Raw genomic sequence first — 16,394 nt, 5'->3', positions numbered from 1 at the left:
GGCGAGGAGAAGAGAGAGGCGAGGAGAAGAGAGAGGCGAGGAGAAGAGAGAGGCGAGGAGAAGAGAGAGGCGAGGAGGACAAGACAAGGTGAGAAGAAGAGTCATGAGGCGCGAAGCTATGCAAGGTGACCATTGTTCGTTCATCAAAGGCCAAAGTGAGAGATGAAGCATGACGAGAACAGATGAATTCTATTCCGCGAGGCCAACGTGAGATTCGGTGACTGAGTATTACATCCCCCTTGTGTCCAAGCAGAGCAGGAAGGGCAAACACACACACACACACACACGCCTGCTTTCTTCCTCACTCTCAGCACTCTTTGAAACACGATATCATAGAGAAGCTAGCAAATACGTGGCGATTTTATTGTAAGTCTACGGCGAACCGATCTTCGAGTGATTATGCGCTGACGTTGGGCTGACCTGACGTCTGGGCCGGTTGGTACGAGTCCCTCCAGCCGCCATGTGCCGGCGTGGAGGTCGTGTGAATCGGCGAGGGCTCCTGCGGTAGAGGAGAGACAGTCGACGCGTCGTACTGCTTGCTGGCACGGCCATCCTGAGGTGCGTATGAGTATGCCACGTAGCCAGCGGGAGGCGCTTGGCCGACAGGCAGCATGATGGGCTGCCCCGGTGCGTGGGCGCCGTACTGGCTGAAGTGCTGAGGTTGCTGGCTCGTCGGTGGCATACCGTAGCCCATGGGACCTGGGATGTACACGACAGGCGGCGTCCTGCGGTTGCGGATGCTGGTCTCGTAGCAGCCAAAGATGAAGAGGAGGAGGTGGATGGCACTGGATGCTAATGTCAGTCGCTGCGCGCATGGTTCTATCCACCAATAAAGTCACTCACACTTCGATGCTGCCCAGGGCGAGGATGACACGGCTCATGATGATGGTTTCGCCAATCTCGCTGAGGGACTCGTACTCGTACCAGTAGCTGCCGTAGTAGTAGATGTCGCCCATGTAGTACAGCGCGTAGAAGACGACGGCCACGATGAACCCGAGCCAGAGGACCAGGTCCAGGGCGACAACAGCGCCGGGGTGCGTACCACGGTGGCCACCGCGCACGAGGACAGCGACCATCTCACCCAAATCCCAGATGAGGCCAACACAAGCCTGATGTTCCACGCAGTTAGCACCTAGGTAGCTCGACCGGACTCGACAGGCAACGCAGAACGTACTGGGGGCAGCATGATGACAAGTGGGCTTCCGCCGTAGTAACCACCATAGCCGTCAGACCACTTGGTGCCAACGTAGGCTGAGAGGCCGATGATGACAATCGAGAAGATGGCGGACAGTATGCGGAAGATGACCTTGGAGAGCCACATGTTCCGGGGCGAGACATGGGGCGGCGGTGGTTTGACGGCGTTCGTGGCTGGTTGGTGTTGGTACTGTTGCTGCTGCTGCTGATACTGCGAGAACTGCGCCTGTTGAGGCTGCTGTGTCGGATCCATCGTGAACGAGCAAAAGGGGGCACCAAGGAAAACGCGGTGCGCGATGGTATCAGGGCAATGCTCGACGCGCAAGAGTTGTTGGCTTGAAGAGCCAGCGCAGGATCGACACTTTGGAAAAGGAGAGACAAGACTGTAAAGACCGTGAGGAGCCGCAAGGCAGAATCAGTTGCAGATCTCCAAAGACACACGCATGATCGCTGGTCAGCCGCAAAAGTGCTAGGTGACTGTGATTTTTCAGCTCCTGTCACAGCTGCGCCGCCCTACGCCCAGGCAGACAAGGATGTCGCTTGCCAAGACGCAGCGCCAGGCGGCTGATGGTCATTGGATTCAGAAGCAGTTTAGCGCCATTTGCTCGCGGGCAACGCTCGCGGGCCAGCCTAAATGCCAAGATCTAGACAACGCAATTATCGGAGATTTGGTGTTTCGATGAAATTCATGACCGCTCTTTCGTAACGCCTCCTACCCTATACATCGTCGCACAAAGGACGATGTTCGCAGATCACGCTTGAGATAAGACTCGAAAACTGAGAAATTGAGTCAGTGTGGACGGCTTTTGTTAAACGATTCTTTCTAAACACTAATTTGGTACCAGGGGGCTTAATCCGCTTCGTCTGTGCTGTGGTTAGGGACATTAGTTAATCTTAGTTTGCCAACACAACCACTAACATAACAGAACCAACAAGACCTCGTGCTCTGAAAGCTGTGATTCTCATCATAAGAGACCGAGGAACACCTGGTACCGACCAAACGTGAAAATGACCTATGATTCGCGAGGTCGTCGAGTCAGTGCTGGACTGTTGTTCTCTAATTATTATGAACAAGCCCGAGGCACATGTAGGTATCACCGACTGCCGAATACATAGTAGGTACTGGTTAATTCCGGACAAAATCCCAGCCAATGGCAATGACTGGAATCAACGAATTGTCCGACTATCCAATCGGACCCTAAGACGGAACCCGCGCAGGCACTCGCGCGCGGGCCTCGCCGCCTCGCGAGCAAAATCCCGGGGTCATCCATCACCGATCTCGCTACTCGTCGACATCAACACTCCGCTGGCTCCCGCCATGTCTGTCAATTTGGATCCGCGCCAGCATCGCCTGGGACCCCATGACATGCGCCAGAGGCATGGGTGAGCGCGATACTGCAGCCAGCCGAGAGGCGTCTGCGGGCGACGTCGTGCCAGGCGCGTCTGTCGACTGCCCTGGCGACGCGAGCGAGAAGAAGCCACTGTCCGGCGACCGCATTCAGATGCAAGAGGAGATTCCTACCGACAATGGCCTTGGCAGGTACGACACGATATGGCGTCGACTCTTGACGCCGCCCGACTGCCGATGGAACAAGATCTCACCGCCCGCCTTCACCACCGGCCTGTGTGTCTTGTACGCATTGGTGAATGCCCCTTTACCCCTGAGACAAGCAACGGGCTTACACAGACGCAGTCTGCCACCTTTACCGTTGCGAACTTGTACTACAACCAGCCAATCCTGGACAAAATCGCCGTCACATTTGACGTCACCTATGAGCAGTCCTCTCAAGTGCCTACTCTGCTTCAGGCTGGGTACGCTGCTGGCTTGATCTTCATTCTGCCCCTCGGTGACATGGTCGAGCGACGGGCCTTCATCCTTGCCCTCGTCCTGCTGACAGCCACATTGGTACTATCTCCCAACGCAGCATCAGGAACGTGATGCTGACCGAACCCCAGTGGATTTCCCTATGCGTTACCACATCCTTCACAACCTTCCGTATCATCTCCTTCATCTGCGGTGCGACGACAGTGACCCCTCAGCTCATGATTCCTCTTGTTGGTGACTTTGCGCCTCCTGAACGAAAAGGCGCCAACCTGTCCATCGTCACGTCCGGGCTGCTCCTGGGCATGCTGGTCGCCCGGCTGCTCTCCGGCGTCGTGGCCAACTACACAGCATGGAGGAACATTTACTGGCTCGCCTGCGGAGCGCAGTACGTGCTCGGCCTGATGCTCTACCTCTTCATGCCAGACTACCCTGCCACCAACCCAGACACCCTCCACTACCTCAGGGCACTGTGGTCGATCCCCAAGATGATGTTCACGGAACCCGTGCTCATCCAGGCGTGCGCCATGGCCTTCACCATGAGCAGCTGCTTCACCTCGTTCTGGACGACGGTCACCTTCCTGCTCGTCTCGCCACCGTACGAGTACCCGTCTCTCGTGGTGGGCCTGTTCTCGCTGCTCAACATTGTCGCATTGGTGTCTGTCCCCCTGTACGGCCGCATCATTGATCGCTTCGTCCCGCTGTTCTCCATCCTCTTGGGCCAGATGGTCATGCTGGGCGGCATCATTTTTGGCACCTTCACCGGCACCTTTACCGTCGCAGGGCCCATCCTGCAGGCCATCGGCATCGACGTCGGGGTCCAGATCGCCCAAGTCGCCAATCGCTCGTCCATCTTCTCCATCAACCCCAAGGCTAGGAACCGCGTCAACACGGCCTACATGGCGTGCGCGTTTGCGGGCCAGCTGACGGGCACAGCCGTCGGCAATCGCCTCTACGCTGCGGGGGGCTGGCGGTACAGCGGCGGCTGCAGCAGTAAGGTACCAATGATCCAGTGCTGATGAACGAGAGTGCTGACGTGTCTGCAGTCGGATTTACCTGCCTTGCGATCTTCTTTGCGCTCGCGCGCGGTCCCAGAGAAACTCGATGGGTTGGTTGGGGCGGAGGATGGCGGCTTCGGAAGCTTCCCCCGGCGCCTGCAACACCCTCAGGGCAGACGAGGGCAGATGAGGTATGAGGTGCCAAGGATATAAATTTTCGGTGCATATCTTTGTCTTTGGGGCTCGGTCTTAGGTAGCGAACGTCCAGAGGATCGTTGTTTTGCGAATGTCTGGTGGCTGCATGGAAGCGCCTCTGCATCAGGCGTACCTTCCACCGATATGGAGGCCGTTCTTTCCTCCCTCCAGGCCAGGCACGCACCACCCTGAATGATGGCAAAATTAAGAAGACAACGATTCCGCTGCTTTGTTAGTGGCGGAACCGCAATCTTTCTTTTCTTGCCGTCAAGCTGTTGAATCGTTGTGCTCTGACTGTCAGCTGTCCTTACAATCGCACACCATTTGCGAATGTACGATTGACATGGCGAAACTATCACTGCCTGAGCTTCTGCGACAACTCGTGGAATTGTCTTCCGTGGAAAGCTTGTTTGACAAGGACACCCTGAATCTATCGATTGATCTCACAAGCATACCAATTTCGGACCGCCAGCAGCTGCGGTTTCAAGTTCAGTCACAGTCGAGTAATTTCGAATTCAACCGAATACTCGAAACTGAACGTAACCCGTTCGATAATGTCTCTAGTTATACCGAGGAAACGAACGTTATTCGAAACCCACGACACCGATGAAGGACAAAAGGCTCGTGAATATATGAACCCGTCGATAGTAGAAAGGGAGTGAGACGAGAATTCCCATGAGAACTGTCGAAACAGCATTGAACCAGTACGGCAGTCCGAACCTCGGTGGAACGCAGCGTTTAGTTGTCGTCGAGTTGAATCCTCGAACGCCCGAACTACCTACCACTGGCCTGCCCACGGACGACGTTCTTATGAATCTCTGGAAACAGCTATCTACCAAAGCGATGAATAAGTTACATCCCGAAGTATGGACGCCCAATGGACACTGGAAGGCCGGCTGGGCGCATCTGAAGACGTCGAAAAAGCCCACGAACGATCGAACGATGCCAAATAAAGTCGGTTTGAAATGGTGTATATTATACGGAAAGATTTTCCAATGTAACCCCGTCGAAATTCCGCCTCAATGGAATCGAATGGTGATTTCCGTTGTGCGTTCGTCAGGAGTGAGTCCGACTTATGGTCGCGAGGGAATGCTACAGCGAGGGAAAGCGGCCACCAATGCCTGGATCCGGCTGTCTCTAGACGACCCAGCCCTGACGATTGTTCATCCAAGAGTCAAAACATCAAGCTGTGTGGACTTGAGCAGCAAAGAAGCTTATTTGCAAGAGATTTTGCGGTTACTAGAGGCCGCGAACCGTTGACCTGGCACTCGAGTTAAGATCTTGTCTATTGGAATAAACGGCTTGACGACGCACCCAGAAATCATAGCATACCTAAGGCAAAGTATCCGAATATCGCTGGCAGGCTTATCTGCGTGGTTCCGCGGGAGTTCCCCGAATCCATGTCTGATTATCCCGTCTTCGCAAATGGCATTAGATATGGAGTTTTCGGCCTGGGCGCAATCGCAACTGCTGCGACTCACTACGACAGCTCTCCGAAACTCAAGGAAAAGCGCTTGGTCGATCTGTGGAGGATGATCAGCGGTACAAAGTCGGGGGAGTTAGTTGGAGTTGTCTATACTGACTGGACTGGCGATCGAAATGGCTTTAGAGTTAATCCGGATACTATGACAGGGACTGGGATCGAGGAGGAACTTCCCTTGATAAGCCGCGAGCTGCGGTAATACGAGACCTCGTAAAAACGAGTATAGAGATATTCTGTGTCGTTTCTGTCGAAACCCCGGGTGCCCTGAGCCGTATGGCATCAGCGACCATCTTAATAAGTCAATGGCCTGGTCCAGCACAAGCTTTTGAACATACTTGCGACTTCTACTTACGACTCACACTTGCGACTCACACTGTCGCGACTCTGACGGCGTCCAGCGAGGAGCAAGGTGCCTCGTCGGTTGCGTAGCACGAACCCGTACCTAGCTCCTTTGCGAGACTACTCACAGGCAATGGGTGGAAGGCGCAGATTTGAAACTCCGTTGTATTATACACTTTCGTCACTGTGCAGAAAAGTGGTAGATGTAGCGCCGCAGGACTGGATCTTCTGCGGCGCGGTCAGACGTCAAATGGCACGTAACGCCGAGCGCAATACAATATATATCTCAAATATCAGATATGTCTTCAACGAGTCAAAAGCAATTTGGCGCAGTGGAAGCGCGGTATGTGATTATCCAATCTAATTTCGTCAACTTACGCTAATTCATCCCAGCCGGGCTCATAACCCGGAGGGTAAGCACACCAAGTGCCTCTCAGTTCGAATCATCAACTAACAATTCAGTCCTACGATCGAAACGTAGAATTGCTATCTTTTTTTGCATCTTTCTCCATTAGAGTGAGTGTCTTTTTACCTCACGTAGAAGGATTGTTTTCTTTAAAGATCCTAATTAATTTCTTAACACTTGTTTTCCGGCGCAATTGCAAGAGTGTTGCAGCCTTATACTCGTCGCTTTTGGATTACGAGCTAACCTCGATTGCCGACAAGGAAGCTATTTTCTTTCGAGTCAACACGCAATTGAACTTATAAGCAATTGCTGTGCTGAACTTTCTGACCGACCATCTCTTGACAGCCCCGGGCCATTTCGGCGGTCTGTTAATTTCGCGGATACTAAGCAATAAGTGAACGGCATGAGAACAACATATAGAACGACTGCCGCCGGACCACATACTCCAGGCATCACTAGAATGAGGAGGCGAGATACTCTCTCAAGGAGGTTTCATTAATAAGTAGAAGAATTCACCCCTACATAAGGTATAGCTAAGATGTGCAGTCCTCGCGAGGGTGCGGTGCCCTTCACAAGAACGTTGTTTGTGCGACTCTTATTAGCTATCAACAAAGAAAGTCCCCAGACAAAGAAAGCAAACTCCTCGGTGCCAGCAAGGCATATAAGGACTCACCGTAGTGAGAGGTCTGCAGCAGCCTGAAATTTTCAGCCCACCCACTTACTTCAGCTGATGAGGGCTGTCGTGAAAGTGACATCGCATTGAGTGGAAGCCATCCCTTCTTGTTTCCACGCACTACCCGCGACCTTCGTCTGAATCCAACACGCCTTCTCACTGCTCTTTGGGCGACCTTTTCTTTTTCACTTTACATACATATACCCACAGACTATCCACCGGTGCCATCGAGAAGAATCAACGCGCGCCACCCTATCCCTCAAGATGTCCACGGCCTCTGTATCGGCGAAAGCAGAAGAAGAAGAAGAAAAGCAAGCAGGTTTGGCAATCGTCGAGAACGTGACATATATCCCCGAAAGCGCGGCTCCCTCGCCCCAGCAGTACGCGCAATCCGAGTCAATGAGCTCCGAGCTCTCGGATCCCGAGCCCCTCAGCCAATATAATGCGGACCCAAATCTGTTCACGATGGGTGGCCATCCTGATGAAGAGTTTCGAGGAACTGAATCTTCCGACATTGACACGGAATCGGACGACAACACGAGGTCTGCGAAGGCCGATTATTGTCCCAAGCAGAAGAGGGAAAATGCAAAGCAAGCAACTCAGCGAAAGGCGACTGTGACGAAGCGTCGACCATCAAAGCCTCTTACCCGCGAGTGTATCGAGAGCTCAACTGGGTCTGAATCTGATGCGCCCGCCAGGCGGGCCAGGATCACGCTGCGCAGCCCATTCAAGAAACGACGTTCACCCGAGAGCTTGGAAACGATCCCTAGTCCTAGCAAGAGGCGTCGCTCAAGCGTATCATTGAGCGACCACTCGGCGACAATAGCACCAGCCGTATCGTCACCGCCCCAATCACCCTCATGGGATGATCAGCTCTCAGCATGTCTCTTAGATCTTATATCTGCACAGACGACGCTTCGCAGGGAGACAGGAGAAAAAGATGAGAAGATAAACAAATTGGAAGAGAAGGTAAAGAGATTGGAAGAGAAAGTATCTCAGGCAACCGAGCAAAATCGAAACATCGCCGAGTCAAAGGACAAGCTTTTTGATGAGTACAGCGATTTGCGGCAGCAAGTTCAGGATGACGCCCAGCAGTATGAGAAGGTCACCGACGACTGGATTATGGGCCGATGGGCAAGGCTCGCGTCTGGTATTCATGACGTGACCGCCTGGATGCGCGATGATCTGGGCTTTCAGGAGACACTCGCGGCGCACACTGTCCATGCAGAAGCCATGGCTCATATCACCCACTATTGCTCCTTGGAAAGCAAGAAGATCACCAAGAAACGCGGGATGATTCGGCGCTTCGTTTGGGACCGTCTTGCGCAAGGAATCTTCGGCCCCGAACAGGAGATTTGGTGCGACAGAATGGCCCAGCACTATGCTTCCTTCAATCATTCTCTTTCCAGTACTTCTCTGACCCCCATCATGTCGACATGGATCTGAGCTGACAAGAATCAAGTGGAGGCGTTCGAAAATGCTTCAAACCGCAAGCAATACAGCAAAATGAAGTCATGGCTAGCGCACGAGATGGATCGCCTGTGCCCGCCGTCGCCCGAAGCCATCACAGAATTTGCAGACGGCTTGGCGAGTGACCTCTCGATATTCTGCGAGCCCGACCATGTACAAGGCCTACGCAAAGGCATGCTCGACATGACTCGCTTGACGATGGAGCTATGGACTGTTTTGCGGAAATCGCGAGCCATCTTCTGTGTCTGCTCTGATCGTTTTCAACCTCGCAAGCAGCGCCAGGACGCGGACCAGAACACGATGGAAACTATATCCACTTTGCTGTTCAGGCCACCAGAGGAGCGCGGTCTGTGGTTTGTCCAAAGTCCGTACTTGGTAAAGTGCGGCGGTGCGGATGGTCTGGAGGAAGACTTTGCACAAGTCATGGTTGTCTGTAAGGCTCGGGTCATGATCGCTTGATATTGCTGAACATCTGCGATGGGTTGGAGTTTCATGCGGGTGCAGAGATTGCTAGCATGGGCAGTACTTGGCTAGTTGGAATCTTGTTGTCGCGTCGATCAGTCGTGGTCCTCCTCTGTCAGTCCTGGACAGCCGTCCATCTCAGAGTCCGGGTAGGCAGTCTTGCACCAGAAGCAGTAGAGATGCTGGGAGCGCAGGTACTCGAGCAGCTGACGCAGGCGCTCACCGACGTCTAGAGAATTGAAGTCTTCCAGTTCGGTATCCTCTTCATCAAGGTCTTCAATCTCCGTATATGTCGTTTGTTTCTTTCCTAGAGCCTTTTTGTCGTCCTCATCTTCATCCTCGTCTTCGTACGTGGGTAGTCGTGACAGCGACAGCTCCAGATCATGGCGCATCCGACGATCCCGCTCCTGCTCCAAGCGATGGCGCGTGAGACCACGATACAACACTGAGATTGACTTGAGTGGTCGCGCCGACATGGGCGTGACTTTTGGTTTTGTGTCGTCCTCGTCGTTTGGCGCTGCGCTCTTCTCCTCGTCCAAAAGCTCTGTCATGCGCTGCGCTGCGTGCAGCTGCTTCTCCAGCCTTGCGTCTTCCCTTTCTTTCCGGACTCGGTCTCGATACTCATCCGGATCCATCTTGACAGTCTTGATATCCCGCTCTGCCACAGCCTCTTGCAGCTTCCTCTTCCTCTCATTGTCCATACCAATGCCGCCCCGGTCCTCCTTGACGTCCACCTTGATAGGCTCGGCTCTGCCTATCGTAGTGCCATCCTCGCCTTTCCGCCCCAGACCACCCCCTGCAAAGCCCATCTTGGCCATCATCGCGAGACCTTTGCTCTTCTTGGCCTTGGGGTCTTCCAGCAGTGACGTCGACAGGGCCTTTTCCCGCGCAGCCGCCTCCTCCTCAGCGCGTTCAGCCTTGGATTTGATGACACCCCGCGCGCGCGATTCGGCCTTGAGACGTTGCGTGCGCTGGAGAGAGGTCTCTTGCTTGGGTGTTGGATCGTCAAAGGTCATGTTCATGTAGTCGTCATCCTCTTCTTCTTCAGGCGCATTTGCGCCGTTACCGTAGCTTGCGCTCATGATGCAAAGTGTGCGAATGAAGCTTACGCAGATTTGAGTGAGATTAGCTTGACAGTGGTGCTCGACTTTTTCGTGCGCGATAGAGTAACGTGAATGCACGTGTGAAAGATGGCGTCGCCATGGATGGTCCGATCACTGATATTTAGTTTGAGCCTGCTGCTCCACACCTGACGGTCATTAAGGCGCTCGACACTATCATTGAACCAATCTGTGTAGCATTGCCAGTCACTTTGAAATATACGTTGATATACATTGATATGAAAAACTAGGGTCCTATCATTTGATACAACGATGTGAGACTTGATTTGTAGGGTTGGTAATAGGATGGAGGCGTCATGACGTCCCGATGCTAATGCATCCGGTAGCCAGATAGTCACGGTAACTAGTCACCCCAACTCAACGCGAATCGCAGAACCTCTAGTCAGCAATGCTCAGCTTCAACAAGTTTCGCTTCTAGTTTCTCGGGCCCGGCACTTGACACACCTTTTGCTTGCCTTGCGCGATGCTTGCCCTATACCGGATCCAGAGGATAGATCTGGTATGATCTCCACTACACCATGCTCGCGATCTGCCCTCGAAGAGCAACGCGCGCGCGTGCGTGCGGCAAGGAGCAGTCATATAGTGGCCGTGTCGTTGCGTCCGGGCGTTGTCTGAAGGCAACTTGCACCATATATATCGTAATCATGGAATCGTTCGATGAGAAAGACAGCAGCGGAATTACTAGTCTGGAGTTGCATGGTCTCGCTCGAATATGTCGCCCCGCCCCAGTGGTCTGGAACCGTCGTTGATGACCATGGCTTCGCGGTGTTGACGACGAATCCTTTGCTCCTCTATAGACTGCTCCATGGGCCGAGGAACTTGCGGGTCTGGGGGCTCAATGGACTCGCGGAGATCAATAATAGGCAGAGTCTCCATCACAGCATCGGGAAGCTCCTGGATCTGCCGCTTCGCCGCGACCTCTTCGATGAGGCCTGCCTTTTCGAGAGCTTTCAGCCCTTTCTTCGAGCGCTGAATGTGACCGACGATTGTGACAATCCTATTGCTTTTGAAGTCCATGTAGGCGGCAAAGTTCTGTCGTCGCTCGCTAGGGCTCTCGCCCCAGTCCTGCTTCGATAGCCATTTTTCGACAAACTTGGCCTTGATCAGTGTGCCAGCCCCATTGTCGTTGACCAACTCCAGGATCAGCATGAGGCAAAACCTCTCAGCTATGTCGCGCAGCAAGTATTCGTCCCAGCGGGAATCGTCAAGTTTCGGAGGTTCGACGTCGTTCAGACAGTGCTGCAGCGATTTAACCAATGCGAAATATGTTGCGGGTCGATGCAGAGTCGGCAGTCCATCGTAGCCTGCAATGTTAGCTTCTGGAGATGTTTCAACGTGAATGGGGCAGGCAAACCAGTCAACAGGGCAAGCGCGCGCAAGGATCGCAAACGTTCATCGTAATCAGGTTGGGTGATGCCGAAGAGCAGTGTGTTGATAACATCAGGGTTGTTGACGGCGCGGTCGCACAGGATTTTGGTTGCAATATCGCCTATAGAATAGTTTGGGTGACTTAGGAGCTTCTCTAGGGTATCGATCTCGAGCGAGTCTTCGGTGTCTTGCGTGATGTATCGCGACTTGGGCTGGACTGGAGGAAGCGCCGTGTCGTCGCGCATAATGACCAATGCCGAGAACATGGAGGACACCACGCAGGCAGCAGCCATCCCGATCGTGACGAGAATGACCCTCTCATCACGACCAAAGGCTTGGAGCGAGGTAAGCCACCCCATCGTAATGTAACTTGACGGATGAGGATGTTGGTGATATCAAGGGGTAGCTATGACGGGATCTTGAGATGATCTATTTCTGCCTGCAGTGACCGCCAAAATCTAGAACCTAACATGGACTAGCGTGCTCTGTCGCAGAAACACGCACAACTCGGTACTTCGGGAGATGGGTTGCCCACATGGATAGAAGACGGATGATAGCATGCGGCATTCAAATATATTCTTATGTCCTGTAGTTTGTCATCTTCCTTAACACCGATTGCAATCGCGGTCATTTGTTCAGTTGTGGTACTCCGTACTCTGTGAGTTGCACGGCACAAGTGGCCCCACGTACCTGTCGTCTTATCGATAGCGCTACCCTGACCTAAAATTTCGTGAACATTGGCAGCCGCGACAGACTTGCAACCATAACGGCACTCGATACAGCAACCATGGCTGGCGGCGGCTCCCAGCTGAAGCGCCTCAAGGCATCCTTGCGAGATCAAGGCATCACAGGGCCCCAGCAGTCAAAAAAGCAGAAGCGCCGCGCCGCTCAGGATGAGCAGGCACGCAACGACAAGCGTCTTCAACGAGGGGCAGTGTTGGGTGGCATCCGCGAACAGTTCAATCCATTCGACCTCAAGCATGCCAAGGCTCCAAAGTTCGAGGTGACGAGTAATCGTCCGGACCCCAAGGCTGGTAGCATCAGGGGCAGACCTGGTGAGGCCAAGGCTGCTGCAGAAGAGAAGGTGCGGTGTTCATGTACTTGGATCCGACCCATGCTAATGATGGCAGCGACGTCAAACCTTGCTTCTCGACATGCAGCATCGTAACAAAGTTGGTGGAATATTGGATCAGCGTTTTGGCGAGAATGATCCTACAATGACGCCAGAGGAGAAGATGCTGGAGCGTTTCGCGCGCGAGAAGATCCGCAGCCACAAGAAGAACGCTTTCGATCTGGAAGAAGACATGGACGACATGGGTATGGGTGGCCTGACGCACGGCGGTAAGGCTTTGGTATTCAACGAGGAGGAGGCCGTGGACGACTTCGACGAAGACCTGGACGACGCCGCCAGTGACATTTCCGACCGAGAGCAACAGCGCCGCAAAAGGGTTCGTGCGATGGCGGCCGAAGATCAAGAAGAGGCAGAGCCGCAGCGCAAGAGGACAAAGAAGGAGATTATGGAAGAAGTCATCGCCAAATCGAAGATGCACAAGTATGAGCGGCAGCAAGCAAAGGACGAGGACGATGATCTCCGCGCCCAGATCGACAAGGATATGGCGGAGATTCGCGCCGCTCTGTACGCTTCAGGAAGCAAGCGCCCGGAGCCTGTGCAGACGGAAATCCCCACTATGGGCGGGCTGGATCGTGAAGCGTTTAACAAGACCTTTGACCTTGAGGTCAAGAAGCTGGCGCAAGATCGCAGAGCCCAGCCAGCTGACCGAACGAAGACAGACGAGGAGAAGGCTGAAGATGAAGCCAAGTTCCTCAAGAAGCTCGAGGAGAAGAGGCAAAAACGCATGAGAGGCGAATCTGTATCCGACAGTGATGCCAGTGAGGACGATAAAGCCAAGAACCACAACTCGGACGAAGATATGGACCATGACGACGATTTCGGTCTTGGTGGTGGCCTCGCATCGAAGGCTCCAGAGGATGAGGCAGATGAGGAATCTGAGGAAGACGAGTCTGACGAGGAAGAGAGCGACGAGGACAACGACCGTGACGCACCTACGAAGAAGAAGCCGACGGCTGCCGAGCTCGGATTCGACGACGAAGACGACTTTGTCATTGACGACGATCTTGTTGCCAGCGGTTCCGACATCAATCCATTCGACAGCGGAGACGAACTCGATCTGGAAGAAACAGAGGCAGCCGATGGTGCCGAGAGCGAGAGTGACGATGAGGACGAGTTCACCAAAGGACTTTTGAACGAAGAGGAGGCTCGCAACCCAATGTTCAAGGCTGAATCCTCAGAAAACACCACTGCGTTGGAAAAGGGCGACGACAAGGGGCTTCCCTTCACATTTCCATGCCCTCAGACCAAAGAAGAATTTGAGTCCATCGCGCGGGCCCATCCTTTGGTCCATCTGCCAACCATCGTACAGAGGATCCGTGCGCTCTATCACCCGAAACTGGACAGTAAGAACAAGGAACGTCTGGGCACTTTTGCTACGGTTTTGGTCGAGTTCATCTCCCAACCCTTCGGCGTCGCCTTTGACCCAGCAGTATGGCCGTCGTTTGCTGTGCTGGAGAGCCTTGTTCGTCACGTCCACTCTCTGTCCAAGATGTTCCCTGTCGAGATTGGCAATCATTTCCGACAAATGATGATTCAAATCAAGGAGGAGAGACCCTTGGCACTGGAAGTCGGAGATATCGTCATGTTGACAGCCGTGGGCACAGTCTTCCCACCTTCAGATCACTTCAACTCGGTGGTGACGCCGGGTATCCTGACAGCTACCCGATATCTCGGCATCAAGGTCCCACGCACCCTGGGAGAGCACGCGACTGGTGTTTATCTATCGATCTTGATGCTTCAGTTCCAGCAGCCAGTGAAGCGGTTCGTCCCCGAAGTCATCAATTTCCTGCTGAACACAATATGCGCATTGTCACCTGTTGCACCCAAGGCTAGTCTCGGTCGTTTCCCTCTCCATGCTTCCGACCAAGCGCTGCGCATATCTGGCGCGCAAAAAGTCACGCCGAGGAAGCTGAGGTGCAGCGACTGCGCCATCGAGGTCGAAGCGGAGCTGGCTACGGAAACCAAGGTCTCTCTCATGGACACCGCCCTGCAAGTCTGCGATGCCGCTGCCGACACGTGGACTGGCAAAGACGCTTTTATCGAAACCTTTGATCAAGTTCAGAATGTGGTCAAGCGCGTCTTGATTCAAAAGAACAGCGCACACTTACCTGCCCAGCTGATCAGCCGCCTCGAGAAGCTGCAGACGAAGCTTGAGCGGATGATGCGGCTGGCGAAGCTGGCACGAAGGCCGCTCGAGCTGCACCATCACCGCCCTCTTGCTATCAAGACATATATACCCAAGTTTGAGGATTCTTTCGATCCCAACAAGCACTACGACCCGGACCGCGAGAGGGCTGAGATGGCCAAGCTCAAGGCCGAGCACAAGAAGGAGCGCAAGGGAGCCATGAGGGAGCTCCGCAAGGATGCCAACTTCATGGCGAGGGAGAAGCTCAAGGTCAAGAAGGCCAAGGACGAGGCGCACGAGAAGAAGATGAAGAGGTTGATATCGGAGATTCAGAGCGAGGAGGGGCGAGAAGCCAACGAGTACGAGAGGGAGAGGAGCGCGAGGAAGCGAGCAAAGAACAGATAAGCGCGTCGCCTGCCATATCGTTTGTCACTGAGGTATGCCTATTAGAACCGTGTATACAGATACATCAAGGATGGCGCACAGCATGTGATGTCTTGTTTGCTGCTCTCCGTGCCATTCCATTGCCCGGACATCGTACATGTACTGAAAGGGATTGCATTAGTGTAAGGACACCTGCAGGGGAACCATAGCTAGGGTTGGTCTGTGTTCATACGTGCAGCAGCGCATGCAGTCGCTGGGGCACTTGAAGCATGTGGCGAGCCCCTGATAGGTGCGGTCAACAGAAGCTGCAGAAGCGCAAGGGGTAACTCATGTCATAGCGAATGTACCCCTTGATGGCGACAAAACAGCGTGAATATTGCGAGCTTCTTCTCCTGTGGCCAGCAAGCTGTAGCTCGGAGGATGTGATGAAAAGGCTTGATCCCCTGGTGTCCTGCTGGTGACGCTTGACATGGGCAGGTCTTCTGATGGGTAGCGACCATACTGCCTTCATGTTGCCAATTGTTGGCACACGAGGCCTGCGAGAAATTGGCACAATGATGGGAGCATCTCGCTGCCCTGTGGAATGACTGCTTGCTCTTTTGTCGGACTGGCGGTCAGCGGCTGGCGCAGCGCCTAAAGCCTCCAATTGCAGTGGGACGGATGATGACGCTGCAGCTTGTTGATGCAGCGAAAAACAAAACATCAACAAGACCAGTACATGTACAGTAGTCGCCCATCTGATCTTTCTAGCTCAACTTTCGCTCGCTTCTCATTGTGCATGGCATTTTTATCCCCTTCATCTTCGTTCTCTTTGTTTACCAGAGGTGTTCCCCATCGTCATTCACTCAGTACCTAGGCAAGGTATTGTAAGGTAGCTGCAATCGCATCATCACCACGTTCGTTTCCCTCGCCAAGTTCAGCATCGGATACCCGGTAGTCCGCAACGGCCCCACGGTTCTATCAACTGAACGACTACCGCTCCTCTTGCACCAAGTACCGGTTACGCAGTCCTCAGAAGTGGTGCGAGGTAGAATCAAGCTCTGGCTTCTCACCACGACCGAACGCAAGTGCTGCGATCATTGACGCCGAATCAAGAAGATCAAAGGGCGTTCGGAGAGATCTCTGAGGGAACCCACCCTTTACGAGATTTCCCCTGTGCTCGACACGCTATCTTTAGGCTTGCCGTCGCGTGGGGCAGCCAAACGGTTCACGGCTCGACGGT

General features: G+C 53.7%; 6 protein-coding genes across 6 annotated transcripts; 3 read left to right on the top strand and 3 right to left on the bottom strand.

Annotated features, from left to right (window-relative positions):
* Window positions 1–397: 397 nt before the first annotated feature.
* Window positions 398–1,447, bottom strand: J7T54_008250 (uncharacterized protein; the record flags this gene model as incomplete). The annotated part of the gene is made up of 3 exons (XM_051508477.1): window positions 398–785; window positions 844–1,109; window positions 1,175–1,447. The coding sequence occupies 3 exons, from the start codon at window positions 1,445–1,447 to the stop codon at window positions 398–400; spliced, it is 927 nt and encodes a 308-aa protein (XP_051360488.1).
* Window positions 1,448–2,573: 1,126 nt separating this feature from the next.
* Window positions 2,574–4,035, top strand: J7T54_008249 (uncharacterized protein; the record flags this gene model as incomplete). Its single annotated transcript, XM_051508474.1, has 3 exons — window positions 2,574–2,837; window positions 2,888–3,100; window positions 3,151–4,035. The coding sequence occupies 3 exons, from the start codon at window positions 2,574–2,576 to the stop codon at window positions 4,033–4,035; spliced, it is 1,362 nt and encodes a 453-aa protein (XP_051360487.1).
* Window positions 4,036–7,374: 3,339 nt separating this feature from the next.
* On the top strand, window positions 7,375–9,039 carry J7T54_008248 (uncharacterized protein; the record flags this gene model as incomplete). Its single annotated transcript, XM_051508473.1, has 2 exons — window positions 7,375–8,518; window positions 8,573–9,039. 2 exons carry the CDS (start codon window positions 7,375–7,377, stop codon window positions 9,037–9,039), a joined length of 1,611 nt encoding a protein of 536 aa, XP_051360486.1.
* A 98-nt stretch (window positions 9,040–9,137) lies between these two features.
* J7T54_008247 (uncharacterized protein) lies at window positions 9,138–10,124 on the bottom strand (the record flags this gene model as incomplete). The annotated part of the gene is made up of 1 exon (XM_051508472.1): window positions 9,138–10,124. The coding sequence occupies one exon, from the start codon at window positions 10,122–10,124 to the stop codon at window positions 9,138–9,140; it is 987 nt and encodes a 328-aa protein (XP_051360485.1).
* A 720-nt stretch (window positions 10,125–10,844) lies between these two features.
* On the bottom strand, window positions 10,845–11,890 carry J7T54_008246 (uncharacterized protein; the record flags this gene model as incomplete). The annotated part of the gene is made up of 2 exons (XM_051508471.1): window positions 10,845–11,467; window positions 11,518–11,890. 2 exons carry the CDS (start codon window positions 11,888–11,890, stop codon window positions 10,845–10,847), a joined length of 996 nt encoding a protein of 331 aa, XP_051360484.1.
* Window positions 11,891–12,318: 428 nt separating this feature from the next.
* J7T54_008245 (putative nucleolar complex protein 14) lies at window positions 12,319–15,193 on the top strand (the record flags this gene model as incomplete). Its single annotated transcript, XM_051508470.1, has 2 exons — window positions 12,319–12,615; window positions 12,725–15,193. The coding sequence occupies 2 exons, from the start codon at window positions 12,319–12,321 to the stop codon at window positions 15,191–15,193; spliced, it is 2,766 nt and encodes a 921-aa protein (XP_051360483.1).
* Between the last annotated feature and the right edge of the window lie 1,201 nt (window positions 15,194–16,394).

Source organism: Emericellopsis cladophorae, assembly GCF_022114955.1.
Source record: "Emericellopsis cladophorae strain MUM 19.33 chromosome Unknown NODE_44_length_188334_cov_123_963608, whole genome shotgun sequence".
NCBI lineage: Eukaryota > Fungi > Ascomycota > Sordariomycetes > Hypocreales > Bionectriaceae > Emericellopsis > Emericellopsis cladophorae.
The sequence above is the reverse complement of the archived record's forward strand: the minus strand, read 5'-3'. Positions and strand labels throughout refer to the sequence as shown.